Below are 20,337 nucleotides of genomic sequence, written 5' to 3'. Positions count from 1 at the left end.
TCATTCTTCAACAGATCCTTGTTTGCATATTTTTTTCAATTCACCTTAGGTTACCTGAATATCCTTTGTGCCTACTTATCCAGTTGAGTCTACCAATAAACAACTCTCCTCTCTTCTTGAAACACCGAGTTTTGTTAATATTAAACTTCTGAGAACTTTGCTGTAGAGCTTTGGTGTTTATTCATTCCTCAACAGATACTTCTTGTATGGAACAGATTAGAAATTCTCCTGGTTATACCTGAAGATCCTCACCGTGTGTCTATTGTTCTCTAATTGAGTCTATTTCTCAGTAAATAATTCTCTTCTCTTGAATCAGCTAGTGCTCTTTACTCTAGGCTGAAAATAACTGAAACTTCCTTCTTTTTTTAGAGAGAGAGAGAGAGAGAGAGAGAGAGAGAGAGAGAGAGTCAGAGAGAGAGAGTCAGAGAGAGAGAGAGAGAGAGATTGTTGACGTGCATGTGTGTGTTTGAGTGTTGTATGGAGGGGATGGGGATCGAGGTACATTACTAAACTAATAGAAGTGAACATTTTGGTTAAAACAAATCTTGAAAACAGCATTTTCTCTTTAAAGTTTAAATTGTGCTATTGGTGTCGTTACCATAATAGTTGTAGTACCTGTAACATTTGAGATAAAATTGCAAAACTGATTTTTGTTATTTTGTTCTCCACTGACAACTTACACTTGCGGCTGATTGAAACTGACTCTACCAGGGGACTGTAAGGATGGCTCATTTTTCCCATTTTCATTTGACCGTGTCTGCCTGCATCTTACAAGTGCATAAATCTGTAGAATGCCCTGTATATCTGCACGTGGTTGCGTCATCAGATTTAGATATTAGTTTTCGTTTTTTGCATTTTGTTGTTGTAATTTTGATTTGTTTTTGTGTGTGCTTTTTATATACATGTTTAATTTGTATGTGTTAAATTGGAGCCTGTAAATATGCCCTTACTTGGTTATGGAAAATAGCAGCCCCTTTTTTCTGTGTGTGTGAATATATATGTGAATGACTAGTAGAATGATGTGAATAGCATCAGTAAGTGTGTATTTATTGTGGGTGTAACTGAGACATGTACAAGGTTGCTTCAGAACTATCAGGAATTTGCCGACAGAAAATAGGCACAAGAAAATTGATTGCTTGCAAATTTCTAGTACAAGGTTTGACACTACCCCCTTACCAGGACAAACAGATCCCACCACCCCCCCCCCCCCCCCCTCCCCCCTTGCTTGAGACTATGAGATGAAATCAACAAGGGTCACCTTATACAGTGAATGAAGCTGAACATGCTTTTGCAGGATATTATTAGAACCAGCTTCCTTTTTTCTTCTTGTTCCAATAAGCACCTATTCCAACCAAAGTAACACACTGTGATAGGCTGGAGGTATGGGTTTGGGGTAGATGATAGTTAGGGTGGGGTGGGGGTGTGAGCAAAATAACATTTTCAACAACCATGTAGATGCAACCTGAGTTCAGTTTGCCTCATAGGCTGCATCAAATTGTGCTGTTTGAGTATTGTAGTTGTATCTCGTGTCATACCATTCATACCAAAAAAAAGGTATATATCTATATTTCAGATAACGTTCTTGTGTGCAAGACAAGTAACTTCCTTTGTGTTCCTTAAATTGTTTCCCAATGAGTTAAAGTTTGAGTGTGCCAATGTTTATACATGTAGCTGTAAACTGAATATGTCTGTGCAGATTTTCCTTTTCAAATAAGTTTGCTGACCTCTCTATATGTTTTAATTTTGTGTGCAGTGTTTGTAGAACTGAAAATGTTCTTGTTCCAAATTCTCCTGGCAAGGTCTCACTAATTACTGAGGTTGATTGGAGTTAGAATCAGAGATAAGTTGTAATTGACATTACCTTCAGCTATGATGATCCCCCCCCCCCCCCCCCCCCCCCCCCATATCTCTTTCCTGCCTCAGTGTCCGAATCAAACATTTTGCCAAACTACATGTACGTTTTTAGAATGCATTCTGTAGGTCAGTTTACCTCATCAGGTTTCATAGCTGATTCAGATCCCCTTATCTAGCCACAAGAATTTAGAGAATTAACTATCAAGGCCCATGTATAATGTTTCACTAATTTTAGAAAATAACACAGTTTTAAAATAGTGTGACTCATGGCAATTCTTCTTTGCAGTAAAGTGGACCCATGCACCCCCCTCCACCACCCCTTCCTATTTTTTTAGATTCCCTGATTTAATAGCCCCAAGGGTCCCATTCCTTTTATCGCAGGTACAACCATTGTATCACCTGCAGGTAGAATTGAAATGTGTTAAGCTCATTTCTGCCCACCCTACCTTTGTGTGACAAGCATGCATGACAATAATTGTGTACATAAAAAGACACCAGACTCACATATAAACATACAGGCAAATCCGGATAAGACGAAATTGAAGGGACCGAATTGTTATTGTGTCCTATCCGAAATTTCGACTTGGTCATAGTACAGTGGAACCCCTCTCTAGCGACCTTGAAAATGTTGACAAAAATCGGTCCTTATGGAGGGGGGTCCTTACAGAGGGAGGGGGCGGGGCCACAAAGAAAGTCACCTCAGATTTTCTTAAAAAAAGAAAACAGAGAAGTTTGAGTTGCTGACGACCGTTTCCTCAAGCAAACTGCTTCGATTTCATGTTTGACATTGTCGATGGTGTCCACCAGTTCTGGTGCATGTTTCAATGCAAAAAGAGTTAGTTTCTGAGCAAGCATTTCTTTACAGCAGTCCCTGCAATGATGAAGGCCCTCCGAGAAAGAGAGTGAAAAATCGGCCACCTTTCTCAGCATCGTGTAACCTCTTTCATTGACAAGATACTCTTGTTTCCCTGCAGCCTTGACCAGTGAGTCGGTTACCTAATCTGTGAACCCTTCAGTTGTGTTGCTTTGTCAAAAGTTAGACACAGTCAACTAGTTTTGCTCTGAGTGAACAGTGCAGCTGGCCTCAATTAGCCGGTGACACCTCTCTGGCCGCAGCACCAAACAGTACATGGCTGGGGGGAGAGAGAGGGAGAGGGGGGGGGGGGGGTAGCTGGCTAAACTCAGTGGGGTGTCCGGTGTCACTGAAGTCAGCAGGAAGAGCATTGGAGAGAAATAGAGAGGTGTACTCTTCCAAACAATTTCCAAGGATCAGTTGTCAGGGCTTCGGGTAGTCAGTGAGGGAGAGTGAGAGCGGTTTGTGTACAGTCCGACTGAAGAGTGAAAAGTCACTGCCACAAGATCGGCATGCAGTCAATAAAGCCAGACAAGAAGAATGATTATGACATGCGGCTCTATCTGCTGGTTTTTTTTTTATTCAAACTGGTTTTCAACGCTTATTCTCACAAAGCATCTGCACCTCTGCCTCTGTGCTGTGTTTGTGTGGCTGCTTTCGTATGATGTCAGTGCATGGTGAGTGCGTTCACTGCCTTGTCACCACTTCCCCACCTTTTTCAGAATGTTTTCTTGGAGTTGGATAATTCTCCTTACTCCTCGCCCCCTCCTTACTCCTCGCCCCCTCCTAACTTCAGTTCATACTTTATTGCGTGCCGACTGACCAGTCGGTGTGGCGTCCGTGTAGAGAAGAAGGGAATAAGGTTACACAATGCGCTAGTGTGAGACGCCAAGTTTCGTGTTTCGAGTTGCTGTAGTAAATATAGAGTAAACTTTGTCTTTGGGACTGACTTTCTGTTGTGTGCTATCCGTCTTTCGACTTACGTAAGAGAAATCCCATTTCGAGCTCAGGGTACTTTGTACACATAGATAAAGAGGGATAATTCCGGACCAGAATTTCTTTGTGTGCTAAGCGAATTTTTGACTTAACCGTTTGTGAGTTAGCTGGATTTGCCTGTAATTAAGTTCTGATATTGATACACACCAAGACAATGTGTTAAGATATCCTTTATTGACTAATGCTAAAGTGTGGTGTAGGGATACAAACAAACGGTTCTAATAATCTCTTCCAAGTAATTCAGGTTTTCTAAAGTTTGTTTATTGCATCTTGTGGCATGCATGTTGTGAATACTGTGTGCATCAGGGTTAGGATGAAAAACATTGATTTCAAACTTTACTTCCTTTAATTGCAAGCAGATTTGAATGCCATTCGACAGGCGCAGTGGCGTGGTGGTAAGACGTCGGCCTCCTAATCGGGAGGTCGTCAGTTCGAAACCCGGTCGCTGCCGCCTGGTGGGTTAAGAGTGGAGATTTTTCCGATCTCACAGGTCAACTTATGTGCAGACCTGCTAGTGACTTAACCCCCTTCGTGTGTACACGCAAGCACAAGACCAAGTGCGCACGGAAAAGATCCTGTAATCCATGTCAGAGTTCGGTGGGTTATAGAAACACGAAAATACCCAGCATGCTTCCTCCGAAAGCGGCGTATGGCTGTCTAAATGGCGGGGTAAAAACGGTCATACACATAAAATTCCACTCGTGCAAAAAACACAAGTGTACGTGGGAGTTTCAGCCCACGAACGCAGAAGAAGAAGAAGAAGAAGAAGAATGCCATTCTTCAGCAGTTTTAAAAATGTGCAACATACTTTCATTGGTCTTCAGCCAAAATCAACAATTTAATATGGAAAAGATTTGAAAGGCTGAGGTAAGATATTTGTGCATGTTTTTATTGAAAACAATGTTCAAGAGACAAAGAGGAGGCTCTGATGCAGTACGCTGTACACTGTGTCTGTTTTTGTGTGTGAGGGTTGTACAACTGAACATTTAATTTATGGAGACTTTTTTTTAGTTTAGTAAGTTAGTGCTGTACGCAATTCAGTGAAGTTGCACTGTGAGCGCAATAGCAGTACAACAGGTCTATTACAATAGACAAATTCCAAAAATAAGTCTGTCGGGTTAGTAATATGTGACGCTCCACCACGAAATGAGTCGCATGTCACCTCGCGCGGTTCTGCGCTAGGCAAAATATAAGCCCGGGGGGTCACTAGTAACAGTGTGAGGGTCACCATAGTCACAGGCTTATAACTCGAAAAGTGTTCACTCTTTTCTAAAACGGTTTCCACCACTAGATAGAGAATAAAAAAACTCTTTCAGAAAATGTAAAGATATGAAAATCATGAAAAGGTGACATGCGACTCATTCCGTGGTGGAGGCCCGGGTCACATAATTATGGGCTGTGAAAGAGTGACTATAACCCATGCTTTTTCCTCTGACAAATAACTTCACACGGGCTTCTGTCCATGTGTTTCCGACACACCCCTTGCTTAAGTGATTGACCCCTCCAATGTTTGTGCGAATAATAAGCAAGGGCATTCACTCTTTCACAACCCATATAAACCCGAGTTATTTTTGAAATTCAGTGTCATCAGTGACTGCTGAATCCCCCTTTTTAAGACCTACACAAATCTGAGAAAATCAGGTCTTAACAAGTCGCGTAAGGCGAAATTACTACATTTAGTCAAGCTGTGGAACTCACAGAATTCTTCTTCTTCTTCGTCGTTCACTAGACCATCATTTTGTGATTTGCGTGATGCAGCGCTTTTTGGCACCCAGGGGGTCCCGCATCTCCGGCTTCGGCCATGGACGTTGATCAGGGGTCCCTCCCTTAGACCAATTGCCTTCCTGGGCTGTTGAGCTTGGTCTGCCCGTGGTTTTATTTCGGAGTTTTCCTTCTCCTAGACTGGTTACCTACCATGGTTGTCGAGTCCAGTCTACCCGTTTGGAGGTTGCTGAGATGACCGCTTGTGTCCTTGGGCCTCTGTGCCATCACACCGGTACTATCCAGCACATCTCCGTCTTTACCAGAGCCCCGTTAGCCAGCAACCAACCCGTCCGCCATGGGAGAACCCTACCGGTATACTTCTCACAATGAAAAACACCCCCACGTTTTAGGGACAGTGAAATTTCAGCGATTTTCTTCCGACGGCATAGCTTGGTTCTGTTTCACCACCATACCACGATGAGGAGGGGATGGTCTTTATGGTGGACTCACAGAATGAAACTGAACGTAGTCCGCCGCTAGTGCAAAAGGCAGTGAAAGTGACGAGCCTGTTTGGCGCGGCAGCGGTTGCGCTGTGCTTCATAGCACGCTTTACTGTACCTCTCTTCGTTTTAACTTTCTGAGCGTGTTTTTAATCCAAACATATCATATCTATATGTTTTTGGAATCAAGAACCGACAAGGAATAAGATGAAATTGTTTTTAAATCAATTTCGGAAATTTAATTTTGATCATATTTTTTTATATTTTTTTATTTTTTTTTTATTTTCAGAGCTTGTTTTTCATCCAAATATAACATATTTATATGTTTTTGGAATCAGAACATGATAAAGAATAAGATTAACGTAAATTTGGATTGTTTTATAAAAAATTTTTTTTTTTTTTACAATTTTCAGATTTTTAATGACCAAAGTCATTAATCAATTTTTAAGCCACCAAGCTGAAATGCAATACCGAAGTCCGGCCTTCGTCGAAGACTGCTTGGCCAAAATTTCAATCAATTTGATTGAAAAATGAGGGTGTGACAGTGCCGCCTCAACTTTTACAAAAAGCCGGATATGACGTCATCAAAGACATTTATCGAAAAAAAGAAAAAAACATCCGGAGATATCATACCCAGGAACTCTCATGTCAAATTTCATAAAGATCGGTCCAGTAGTTTACTCTGAATCGCTCTACACACACACACACACGCACACACACACACACACACACACATACACCACGACCCTCGTCTCGATTCCCCCCTCGATGTTAAAACATTTAGTCATAACTTGACTAAATGTAAAAAGGAGGGAGTCTGAAAATGATGGTCATTATTTACAGAGGTTATGAACAGAAAATCTGACAAACCAAGGTCTTAAGAGGGGGGGGATTAAGTCTGAACTTTGGGTGGATGTTAATTAAAAGGGAGGTTTAACTGTATGCCAATCAGCACAGTTCTAAATGTTAATATCAGTGCAGTTTTCAGTGTTCATTCATGAATGCAAGCCCAACCTTTCTATTTTATAGTCAGAATGGTGTCTGAATTTATGGCAAAACAAAGCCCTGAGGTTTTCAGAGTACAGTACAGTACTTTCATATAGTGAGGCCGTTTAAGGCAATGGTGTTATTTATTTTTCTTATTATATTATCCTCTTCTTATGTGGGACAGCTTTGGTTGTACTGTCCGTGTAATCAGTAAGCTAGTGACTGTAAAAAAACAAAAAACAATTCAACATGCACACTGGTCTCCTTTTTCACCTGATGCACAGTGCAGGGCAGAGAATTATAAATCAGGCTCATTATTTATTACTTAAAGAATAACTATTTCTGAAATAGTTGTGCTCTGTTTAGCCTCCATGTCTCCATGAGAGAGCTAAAATAATTGATTGAACAGCTTGCAAGCATGACCAGTAACCTTATTTGCTTTTGCATCACAGCTTTTTTATATATATATATAAAACATCAGAAATTGTGAAAGAAACAATTGAAAGTCAGCAGAGACTTCCTTCCGAGATTTGTTAAAATCTCTTAGCAGAGAAAGAGAGAGAAAAAAGTATCCCTTCACAGACATGCAGCCTATTGGGAGCATCAGACCCTCCTCAAGGGGGACTGAGATATATTTTTTTAATATATTTGCAAGTAAATGTTTTAAATTTGTATTACCTTCATTACCTTTATATGGCAGATTTATTTGTTTGAGAAGCCAAGATTATGTTTTGCTTAGAGAGATCAAGTTGCACATAATTATGATGTCTTGTTATGAGAAGATCATAGTCTGTACATTTTTGTCTTGGTGAGCCCTGCGAACGATGGAGGATTGTGGGCATGGGAGAGGACAGTGGATCAAAGTGGATTGGGAGAACGGATAGGTGGATGGGTGGATGATCATAGATGGACAAATAGATGATTTTACAATTTTGTCTCCTGACAGGTTCATCGTTGAGAACAAGGATACCTTTTTCACCTCCGCTCAGCGCAGTCTGCTTGTGTATCAGATCCTTTCACGCACTGTGTTTGAAGTTAGTGGCGACAAATCGAAGGACAAGTTTGGTGAGCACTGCTGATACTACCTGTTCGTTAAATGGCAATGCGCCTCCTATGGTGTGTTTGTGTGTGTGTGTGTGTGTGCATATGTGTCTGTGTGTGTGTGAGTGTGTGTGTGTGTGTGTGTGTGTGTGTGTGTGTGTGTGTGTGTGTGTGTGAACATGTGTGTATGTGACTGTTTGCGTGCATGTATATGTGCATTCACATGCATGTATGCTAGCATCTGTTATCTGCCCAATAAAGGAACCAAATTCATGTTTGTCTGTCCCACCGGCTCAAAGATGGCGACATGTTGCCCCCATGGTAAGGCAAAGAACAGCTAGTGTACTGGCACGCAAAACTCTCACCATAAGGTGACCCAGAGTAGAAAAAGCTCAGGAACGCAGAAGAAGAAGAAAGCAACAAGTCGCATAAGGCGAAATTACTACATAGAGTCAAGCTGTCGAACTCAGTCACGGGATGAAACTGAACGCACTGTATTTTTTCACCAAGACAGTACAGCTTCGTCAATCCCCGCGTGAAGGAAATCGCTCGCCTTCCACGTGCAAAACGTAGTGATATTGACACGCCAGATAAGCGCGGTAGCGTATTGTGCTAAGCAGGAAAGCGCGCTTTTCTGTATTCTTGTTAACTTTCTGAGCTTGTTTTGAATACAACCTATCATATCTATATGTTTTTGGAATCGGGGAAATGATCACGAATAAGATGACATTATTTTTGGATCGATTTCTTACATTTTAATCGTATGACTAATTATTCTATTTTCGTTAATTGTGATCACATTTTAAGAGTAAACATGACATATGTATATATTTTTAGATTCAGAATGTGATGAAGAATACGATGCAATCAATTTTAAATCTGTTTGCGAAAAATCGATTTTAATGACAACTTTAATGAGCAAACTCATTAATTAAATTTTAAGCCTCCAAGCTGAAATGCAATACCAAAGTCCGGGCTTCGTCGAAGATTACTTGACCAAAATTTCAACCAATTTGGTTGAAAAATGAGAGCGTGACAGTGCCGCCTCAACTTTCACAAAAAGCCGGATATGACGTCATCAAAGACATTTATCAAAAAAATGAAAAAAACGTCTGGGGATATCATACCCAAGAACTCTCATGTAAAATTTCATAAAGATCGGTCCAGTAGTTTACTCTGAATCGCTCTACACACACACACACACACAGACACACATACACACATACACCACGACCCTCGTCTCGATTCCCCCCTCTATGTTAAAACATTTAGTCAAAACTTGACTAAATGTTAAAACAGCAACATTAGCATTCTCATATTTTGTATGTGTGTGTTGCAGGCATCAAGAAGATGGTGTCCGCTGGCGCCTATGACGCTGCCTACCCTCTGCATGAGGTAACTTAACATAATTCTGGACACATAATTCTGGGCTGAAAGAAGATTTTTGACTTCCCTGAGTAATATCTAGAGAGTCTTAGGAATAAGCAGTATTAGCCCCTCCGTAGACAAAAAAAATAAACGTTGGGTTTATCTCGGATGTTTTTGAAGCTGGAGCCGGGGCGGGGATGTAGCTCAGTCAGTAGCGCGCTGGATTTGTATCCAGTTGGCCGCTGTCAGCGTGAGTTCGTCCCCACGTTCAGCGAGAGATTTATTTCTCAGAGTCAACTTTGTGTGCAGACTCTCCTCGGTGTCCGAACACCCCCGTGTGTACACGCAAGCACAAGACCAAGTGCGCACAAAAAAGATCCTGTAATCCATGTCAGAGTTCGGTGGGTTATAGAACCACGAAAATACCCAGCATGCTTCCTCCGAAAACGGCGTATTGGCTGCCTAAATGGCGGGGTAAAAAAACCGGTCATACACGTAAAATTCCACTTGTGCAAAAAACACGAGTGTACATGGGAGTTTCAGCCCACAAACGCAGAAGAAGAAGAAGAAGAAGCTAGAGCCTTGAAACTTTGCACACTTCTAGGGTTTGATGATCTCCCGACATGACCCCAGTTTGGTTGACAGCGGTGTAAACACCAAAGTATTCAGACTGGGTGTTTACATTTTAGAAATTCTGCTATGTCGAATGCAAGTTCACTATCCTTTTTCAAATCTGAACCTATTGTGGTGTACTGTTGGCACTTCCCCCTTGTTAGACCTCGAAATCTCTGGAGAAAAAAAAGTTCTGAAAAGGCAGGTAACTTTAGACAGTATGAACAGAACATCTGAAGGAAAAGGCCTTAAAAGGGGGACAATCTTGATAAAAACAAAGAGGGGGGGGGGGGGGGGTCTTTAAACATGAATTCCATGGTATGATGAACTTTAATGCCTGTGGATATTAGTGTGCAGAGTTTAAGCAATGCTTGATTCATGATCCCATTTTACTGGTTGTACTCATTTTTTGTTAATTTGATGTTTTGTGCAGGGTGAATTCAAGAGTGAGCACTCCATTTTAACCAGAGGGAAAGCTAACAACAGACATGTAAGTCAGTGTATAGTCCGTTAGTCTGATCGGTAGTACAAATTCCTGTTTCTAAAAGCTTGCAATTGCCCTCAGACATTTGCTTTCATGAATGTTGGGTAAAATAGTAAGATACACGTACAGTTCAGGTCTGGAAGTTCCTATTAATGCTCCAGTATTTATACTAATTAACTAATATTTGAAAGGGCACATGTACAGTCTATACAGCCCGATTCTGCTCAGGCGTTTTATAAGGAGACTTGGGTTGGGACACACATGCACACATCAGAGGACACTATCCAGGCTAGTCAAAGATGGACTAGGGTGGTTTGGTGTCTCCTGCTTCTTCCAAACGTTAGTTATTTACTCAAAATCAATACTTTTCAGCTTTAACTCATTGTCTCCCAGGTACGGATATATCCGTACCCACTCATATTATGACTCATATGGCTCTATTTGACCAGGTACGAATATATCCGCTCAGACTGTTAGCTTCAGTCGCTTCCTGTAACGTCCATACAACGCCTGCATTCCAGAGTGTTAATACACAGTTCAGGGTTCGTACAGAGTCCTTGAACCCTGGAAAACTCCTTGAAAATTGGAAAACCTTTTCCAGGCCTTGAAAAGTGCTTGAAAATAGAGTTTTGTTAAATAGTCATTGAAAAGTACTTGATTTTTCCAAATTGTTGCCTATACATTTCGTCAGCAGCTTGTCTTATTTAAAAAAAAAATCCAACCCCCTTTTTTTTCGTCAAATACAGTACACACATTTTGGGAGAATAAAAGATCGAGTGAAAACAAAAGCAGACGAACTAACTATTACTAGTCACCTGTAGTTGCTTCCCTTCCTGAAGGTAAGCTTGGTGCTTTGCATTAATTTGGGGAAAATCATGTCCTTGAAAAGCATTTATTTGGTCCTGGAAATGTCCTTGAAAACTCCTTGAATTGTATCAGCTCTGCCCTGCAGGAACCCTGACAGTTACTACAAAGTTAATACTACAATTCTGAGTGTCCTGCTGCAGCACAGCTGGTCTCGGCTAAAAAAAAACTTGGTCAACACAGGTGGGGTAGAAGGTGTTAATGTGTGTGGGTAAGGGAGAAAGTTGGAGGTAAAGAATAAACTGTATTATATGATGATGATGATGATGATGATGATGAGGATGATCTTTGTGTTGCAGTTGTTGTATGAGACGTGGGCACGCCCTGGAACTTGGTACAAGTACCAACCCTTGGATCACATTCGGTAATCTGTCTTTCCGTGCTCCTCTGTTCCTGCAATTGGTTGATTAATGGATGGATGTATTAATTGATCTGCACCTTTGAAACGTCCATTGTCTTTGTCCTCTATTTATTTATTTATTTATTAAGGAGATTTCTATAGCGCATAACTAAAGCACTATTCCATGTATTGTGTTCATTGGTTGATTGCATCAACAGATTGCTTGATTGCTTGATCGATATGTGCCTTAATTGAAACGCTCAGCAATGTGTTTCCCTAAAACCGTATCACTGTTGGTATATATATGGTTATTTGACCCACGACCACTTGAGATATTGGCACAGATAGTTTGCACAAATGTTGCTAATTAGTGTCTTAACTACCAGCAGACCTGTTTGACCGTACGATTTCGCCGTATTTTGTACGCAAAGTTGCCAAGGATACGACCAATACGTTTGGAGAGAAAAAAAATACGACGATCGTACAAAAAAAATCAAGTTTGATCGTGATTACTAAATGGAAGAAGAAGAAGAAGAAATCGAAAGTAGGTTCCCAAACCTGTTCTCGCGATAGCCAAGTGGATAAAATCCAGCTTTGACGATTGGTCAATGTAATCACGTGAGACGTGATATGACGAGATTTTATCTGCCGCCATTGTTGTCGTTGAGTCCAGCACGTTGACGAAAATGTCGAAGCGAAAAGCAGTTACGCCTAAAAGTTCAACTTCTGAAAACAGACAATGTTATTGCTGCCCTTGAAGCAATAGCTCATGAACGTTTCTTGTGAGTTGCAAAATACTCTCAATATTTTGAAAATACGCTGAATCGCGGTGAAAAGTACACCAAAGTCAAAGTGTGGGTAAACAGGTCTGTACAAGTGTTCATTCTCAAGATTTTGTTTGGTCTTATTTTTGTCTACATACTTTACCAAAGAAAAGCTGTAGATGATTTTATTAAAAAACAGTAAGTGGTTTATAAAATGCCATGCAGTTAATATCCTTTACATCTGAACTCTCATGTGGCCATGGCATCTCAGATCAATGTAGGTTTATTAATGGGATAAGAGCAATATTCCTCTGATTGGACACGCCAAAAATCAACACCCTGATTGCTTCCAGTACTGATTGAGAAGTTTTTGCTGAATAAAATGTACAGATTAACATGGGTGCCATTCACACAATTAATTAAGCAAAAAAAGTGTCCACTCTGCACAGTAGTACCCATTTCATCTGTGCTGCTATTTTCCAGGTTGTACTTTGGGGAGAAGATCGGCATCTACTTCACCTGGCTGGGGTACTACACGGCGAAGCTCATCCCAGCAGCCATCGTTGGCCTGATCGCCTTTTTCTACGGCGTGGGCACTGTGAATGATGACCCTGCAAGGTTAGTACAGAGCTGTCGCTGCTGCATGAAGTACAGTCGAAACTGTCTGTAACTGCACCACCCAAGGGGTTGCAATAGACAAGTGGTTGCTATGGAAAGGTCAATTATATACAGTGGTACCTGGTACCTGCAAGGAAAGGACGGCCCTTGGGACGCGCTAAAAGTGTCCCTACATTGCAGGTGGCCTTTCATGACAGGTATATTTTGGTAGAGATAATAGACAAAGGGACACCATAAGGTGTCCTTTTAAGGGAGGTGTCCTATCATCGGAGGGGCCACATATCCCAGGTACCACTGTAGAAGAAAAACCCATCTGGGGAGTGGTCGTTGTAGCAGGTGGTCACTTTCAAGAGGTGGTAGCAAGGGCAGATTCGACTCTAATTTTACTCTGATAGATTGTTTTGTGTGGGAAGGACAAGATAATTCTGTATGGGAAGGACAAGGAGGGTGGTTGTGCTGGGGTATCGTTTGTCAAGGGCCATGTGCTTCATTGTCAAACTTGTTGTAGATAATTTCCGAATACATTAGTTTCTTATCTGTAACTACATGTACCTATTATAATGCTGTACAACGACACTGCGAGTTACTTTCTATGAATAAAAAGACCAAACAATACTGTACTCGCTTGTTTGACGAAGACGAAACGAATAACAAAGCACAATGTTATTCGTTTCGTCTTCGTCAAACACGCGAGTATAGTCTTGTTTGGTCTTTTTATTTCTCGCTCTCACGCGCAGTCACCATTGTCCTGCTTACTTTCTATGCTTACAGCACTGAGATCTGTGACAAGAATGGACCAGGGAACTACACCATGTGCCCGGTGTGCGACGAACGCTGCACTTACTGGCGGCTGTACAGAAGCTGCACCTATTCCACCGTCACCTACCTCTTTGACAACGAAGCCACTGTCATCTTCGCGGCCTTCATGGCGCTATGGGGTCAGTGTTTTTACATTTAGTCAAGTTTTGATTTAACGTGTATGACCGTTTTTACCCGGCCATTTAGGCAGCCATACTCCGCTTTCGGAGGAAGCATGCTGGGTATTTTTGTGTATCTATAACCCACCGAACTCTGACATGGATTACAGGATCTTTTTCGTGCGCACTTGGTCTTGTGCTTGCGTGTACACACGAAGGGGGATTAGGCACTAGCAGGTCTGCACATGAGTTGACCTGGGAGATCGGAAAAATCTCCACCTTAACCCACCAGGCGCGGCCGGGATTCGAACCCACGACCTTCCGCTTTGGAGGCCGGCGTCTTACCACCAAGCCATTGCGCCCGTCGAAAAGCTGTTTTAAATGAGGTACGCCAAAATTCCATGACGACGTTGATGTGAAGCTCTATGGTTGAGTGTGGCACTCATACATCCATGCAGACCCAATGCAGTCTTCTTGGATGTTTAGATTTGTTCTGGAGTTTTCACCACGAGAAAATGCAACTAAAAGATGTGACTGAAAATAGCTGTTTGCTTGGGGGTATTATACACTTTTGGGGATAAAAGCTAACACAGACAAGAATATGATGATATTTGGGTGTATCATTCTCATCTTTGTTCTACTACTTTCTGTTCACTTTACACTGATTCTCAGAAAAGACGTGAAAGGGTCATAGATAGTCAAGACTGCTAAGTTTTTTGAATAAATTGTGTGCTGTGTAAGCTTTTATATCTTTAACTACATTCCGGGTACAAAGTAGGAATGGAAAAATATGTATGGGGGGAAACACATTTCTCTTCAACAGGTGTTGTCCATTTAAGCCTTGAATTTGTTAGGACAAACAGAGTGTGTCACTCTATTTCGCTGATTTTTGTCAGTAAGAGTAAGTCTGTCACTGAAGATTTTCGTTAAGGGAGTGTGCATGCTCTCAGTTCTAGGTCGTTTCACTGACATTCACACCAACTTTATCTCTTTTCTTTCAGCTATGTTTTTCATTGAAATGTGGAAGCGAAGGACAGCTGAGATCGAATATGACTGGGATGTGGCAGATTTTGAAGAGGAGGTCTGTATCTCTCTGCCTGTCTGTCTTGGCTGTCAGTCTGTCCGTTGGTCAGTTAGTTGTGTGGTCTCTGATGATTTGGCAGTATTCTACTTCTCCACACAGACAGACACACACGCACTACATAGATGCAGAGTACACTGACACACACACACACACAGACACACACACACACACACACACACACACACACACACACACACACACACACACACACACACACACCATGCATGCAGGGTGCACATAAATACAGGCACAGACATGGAGCACACAAGCACACTCAAACATTGATAACAAAGGCCCACAAATCCCCCCATACACACTATGTGCCTGGTAAAGGGGTGGGTCTGGGTGGGATGAAAAGGAGAGATGATAATCTAACTACAGTGGAACCCCCCTTTTAAGACCCCCTCATTGAAAACTCTCTCCCTTTTAAGACCCTGTTTTCTCAGATTTTCTGTTCATTATCTGTAAATTTACCTGCGCTTTAATACTTTCTCCTTCTTAAGACCTGATTTTAAGATGGGTGCAATGGCCTATTGGATAAGACGCAAGAATGTACAACTTTAAAAATTAAGTAGATGTGCAACGCCAAGGCACTGCATACCCCAGCGAAAGACAAACCTCTCTCTCTCTCTCTCTCTCTCTCTCTCTCTCTCTCTCTCTCTCTCTCTCTCTCTCTCAAACACACACACACACACGCACACACACACAAACACACACACACTCACACACACACACACACACCCCCCAAGTCACACACACACGCACACATACACACACTCACTCACACGCACTCACTCACTCTCTCACAATAAACTTCATACACACAAAACACACACCCATACGCACATATGGACAGACAGACATACACACCTTTACAAACAAACACACATACACGCACACACATTCACGTATGCACACACACACACACCACACACACACTCACACACACACACGAGTACAGACTCATGCACGCGTGCGCGCACACACACACACACACAAATACACACACACACACACACACCCCACACACACTCACACACACACGAGTACAGACTCATGCACGCGTGCACACACACACAAATATACACACACACACACTGTGACACACACACACACACACACTCACACACACTCACACACACACACGAGTACAGACTCATGCACGCGTGCGCACACACACACACACACACACACACACACACACACACACACACACATACACACACACACACACACATACCACACACACACACACGAGTACAGACTCATGCACGCGTGCGCACACACAAATACACACACACACACACCACACATACACTCACACACACACACACACACACACACAAATACACACACACACACACACACACACACACACCACACATACACTCACACACACACGAGTACAGACTCATGCACGCGTGCGCACACACAAATACACACACACACACACCACACACACACGAGTACAGACTCATGCACGCGTGCGCACACACACACAAATACACACACACACACACACACACAAACAGTAACACTAACACATGTGCACAAAATGAACACAAACACACACACCGCGCGAGAGAGAAAGACTACAGGGAGGCATGACGTCATGATGCATTAATTGACGTCAAAGACTTTCGACCGTGACGTATTCTTCTTACGCGAGCTTTATCCATAGACTTGGAAACTACGGAATTTCTACCCGTCCAAAGCGGCCTTGGGTGGCGTTTGCTCAAAAAATGGGGGCGCCAATTTTACCCACCGTATTTTTGTTAGTATGGTCCCAATTTTTGGTGAACTTCCATCTCCAACTGTGGCCCATTTTCGGGCACAAAGAATCCTTCTTTATCATGTATTATTTGGTATGCACATTTCTCAAATCGATTACAGTATAGCGTTCACGGGATACCTCCAGCTTCGCTGGGATAAAAAATCCTCTGTGAATAGTCAGTGTTGCGTATAATTTTTTTTCTGGATATTTGTGGTTGATACTTTGCACAAGTACTTCAGAATACAATGTGATCCTCTTAATACTGCAAATCCACAGGAAACAGTGCGGCCCGAGTTTGAAGCCTTGGTGCAGAAGCGACGCATGAACCCTATCACCAAGGTATTCTGCTTTATTTGTCATTAAAACATTCATTATTGCTACAACCTTAGGGGAAACCAAAAGGCTTAAGCTAGTATATTCAAGCTGTTTCAAGCTGTTTCAGTGGTTGACAGACTGTGTGTTGAAATACACAGCCCAGTGCAAAGTGTATATAAGATGAATTTCTTGATCACTAACACCTTTTTTTGTATATTTTTTTCCTCAGTCCAGTACTCCTACTGACTAACATTTTGTATATTATGAACTTCTGAGTGTCTTCTGCGAATTACTTTAAACATGTAACTTTAAAGCAGTGCGTATAATCAACTCTTTTTGCTATGCAACAATTGTCTTTAATTTAAGCTAAAAGTGGTTGACAGACTGTGTGTTGAAATACACAGCCCAGTGCAAAGTGTATATAAGATGAATTTCTTGATCACTAACACCTTTTTTTTACATTTAGTCAAGTTTTGACTAAATGTTTTAACATAGAGGGGGAATCGAAACGAGGGTCGTGGTGTATGTGTGTGTGTGTCTGTCTGTCTGTGCGTGTGTGTGTGTAGAGCGATTCAGACCAAACTACTGGACCGATCTTTATGAAATTTGACATGAGAGTTCCTGGGTATGATATCCCCGAACTTTTTTTTCATTTTTTTGATAAATGTCTTTGATGACGTCATATCCGGCTTTTCGTGAAAGTTGAGGCGGCACAGTGTCACGCTCTCATTTTTCAACCAAATTGGTTGAAATTTTGGTCAAGTAGTCTTCGACGAAGCCCGGACTTCGGTATTGCATTTCAGCTTGGTGGCTCAAAAATTAATTAATGACTTTGGTCATTAAAAATCAGAAAATTGTAAAAAAAAAATAAAAATTTATAAAACGATCTAAATTTACGTTCATCTTATTCTCCATCATTTGCTGATTCCAAAAACATATAAATATGTTATATTTGGATTAAAATCAAGCTCTGAAAATTAAATATATAAAAATTATTATCAAAATTAAATTTTCGAAATCAATTTAAAAACACTTTCATCTTATTCCTTGTCGGTTCCTGATTCCAAAAACATATAGATATGATATGTTTGGATTAAAAACACGCTCAGAAAGTTAAAACAAAGAGAGGTACAGAAAAGCCTGCAATCCTTCTTCGCGCAACTACTACCCCGCTCTTCTTGTCAATTTCACTGTCTTTGCCGTGAGCGGTGGACTGACGATGCTACGAGTATATGGTCTTGCTGCGTTGCATTGCGTTCAGTTTCATTCTGTGAGTTCGACAGCTACTTGACTAAATGTTGTATTTTCGCCTTACGCGACTTGTTGTATATTTTTTTCCTCAGTCCAGTACTCCTACTGACTAACATTTTGTATATTATGAACTTCTGAGTGTCTTCTGCGAATTACTTAACATGTAACTTTAAAGCAGTGCGTATGATCAACTCTTTTTGTTATGCAACAATTGTCTGTAATTTAAGCTAAAAGTTGTTTTCTACAGATCGATCCATTTGTAAAATGTTGTCCTTTCAAATTTCTGATAATGTGAACCTGTGAAGATTGAAATCTTTTCTCTTCATTTCTCTCCACCCTGGATTCTTTGAAAAGCGTAATGTTACTGCATTTCAAAGCTAAATGTTGCTGCATTGCATTGCAAAAATGACTGTAATTAACGTGGGCGACTTGCTACCTCAAAAATGTTGCTATCTTCATGCCTGCTGGAAGGGAAATTGTAAAGACGAGCTTTTAAAGTGTTTGTGGTTTATGTCTTGGATTAAACTGGTAAGAGCTAGCTTGGCTGATTGAGCTTTTGGTTTGAGAAAGTGGTTTTGTCTGACAAATGTCTTTTGTTGTATTATAAGACAGCGGTACTGATCAAGGTGACAACCTGTATTGTCTAAAACTTTGCCCCAATGTTTCTTCTTGTTTTTTCCCCCTCTTTTTTCTTTTCTTAACCCCTTCACTGCCCACCCCGTATGTAATACGTGGTCATTTTCGGTTTGTCCTACGCCCATAACCGTATCTCATACGTGGGATTTGTGTCAACAACATTTCAGGACATTTCTGAAAACTAAATGGGAGGTAACCACTGTCCAAGTACTTGTAGGGGTTCTAAACACAGTTCTTTCCCATAGACCGTTCGGATAATGCTGTTATACTGTGGCAGTGAAGGGGTTAAAGTTGCTGAGACCAGTGACTAGTTAAACACCACTGATTCTTAATGCGTTTTTCCTTTATTTTTGGTGTGCTGTTTGATAAATAGAGAATACTACATGGCTTGCTGTGTCGTACCAGATTTACACGAGTTGTTTTTTTTTAAATATTGAACTGCGAGCGAAAGCGAGCTGTTCACTATTTGAAAAAGCAACGAGTGTAAATCTGGTACGAAACAGCAAGCCATGTAGTATTCTGTTTATCCTACATACTGTACTTACGTGTATTTTACTGAAAATGTCCTGTATTCGAGGCAGCTAAATTGAAGACGCTTGTTTTGGAACCTCGATCTCTTCTAAAGCCGCGTGCAATCTATTACGTCAAAGCAAAGAAACGTCACTCTGAAAGTTTGGCGTGACGTGTTAGTTCTAAAGATTCATCGAGGGTAATTAGCGAGCGCAATTTGTGTTTCTATAATGACGTTTGTCTCGGTGACTTTGGCATCATAAACAGTGGAAAAACAGGTCCCTGCCAGACTTGCTTGACATGACCTCATTTACATGATATACACACGTGTGATTTGAACGATTATTATCTCACGGGTGTTTCTCTCACGTATGTAGGATAATCTCTTCTATTTTGCTGATTTTTTATGTTGATTTTTAAGCACACATGCGAACACCGCATAAACTGTTTCAGATTTAATTGTTACACTTGTACATGTACTCAATTTTCTTAAACTTGCACAAGCACACATATTCTTTATTGATGGATCTTGTTCTCTGTCTTTTATTTGAGAGTCAGTTTTTGGGGGGAGGGGGGTAATTTCTGAGGGTGTGGTTTCTAGGAATAGTCAGTATAGGAACTCACAGATCAATGCTTAAAACTTTGACATCGCGGAATTAATAAAAAATCTGTTATGTGTGGTACTGAATGTCTGTACACTCCGCAAGTACAGCCAAGCACAGCTTTTGCAGTTGACACACTTTCACCTGCAGTGAAGTTTACTCTGATTTTTATATCTGTTGTGACTTTTTCCAGTGCTTTGGAGTCAGGAGAACTCGTTCTTATGATGGAACCATAGTAAGCCGGAAAAAATATTGGTTGGAGT

At 41.2% G+C, this 20,337-nt stretch overlaps 1 protein-coding gene across 4 annotated transcripts in view; it reads left to right on the top strand.

Annotated features, from left to right (window-relative positions):
* The window catches only part of LOC138962288 (anoctamin-4-like), an 83,048-nt gene that overhangs the window by 31,413 nt on the left and 31,298 nt on the right, over positions 1–20,337 (top strand). For 3 of the 4 annotated variants that reach the window (XM_070334042.1, XM_070334039.1, XM_070334043.1), the window contains 9 exons: positions 7,841–7,959; positions 9,275–9,330; positions 10,349–10,405; positions 11,563–11,627; positions 12,851–12,985; positions 13,757–13,923; positions 14,904–14,983; positions 17,037–17,099; positions 20,268–20,309. In XM_070334042.1, coding sequence (XP_070190143.1) covers positions 7,841–7,959; positions 9,275–9,330; positions 10,349–10,405; positions 11,563–11,627; positions 12,851–12,985; positions 13,757–13,923; positions 14,904–14,983; positions 17,037–17,099; positions 20,268–20,309 — 784 coding nt within the window. The remainder of the gene's footprint in view (positions 1–7,840; positions 7,960–9,274; positions 9,331–10,348; positions 10,406–11,562; positions 11,628–12,850; positions 12,986–13,756; positions 13,924–14,903; positions 14,984–17,036; positions 17,100–20,267; positions 20,310–20,337) is intronic. The other variant, XM_070334040.1, reaches the window with a different exon arrangement.

The sequence above is a fragment of the Littorina saxatilis genome, linkage group LG3 (genome assembly GCF_037325665.1).
Source record: "Littorina saxatilis isolate snail1 linkage group LG3, US_GU_Lsax_2.0, whole genome shotgun sequence".
NCBI lineage: Eukaryota > Metazoa > Mollusca > Gastropoda > Littorinimorpha > Littorinidae > Littorina > Littorina saxatilis.
This window is presented reverse-complemented; position numbering and strand designations above follow the sequence as displayed.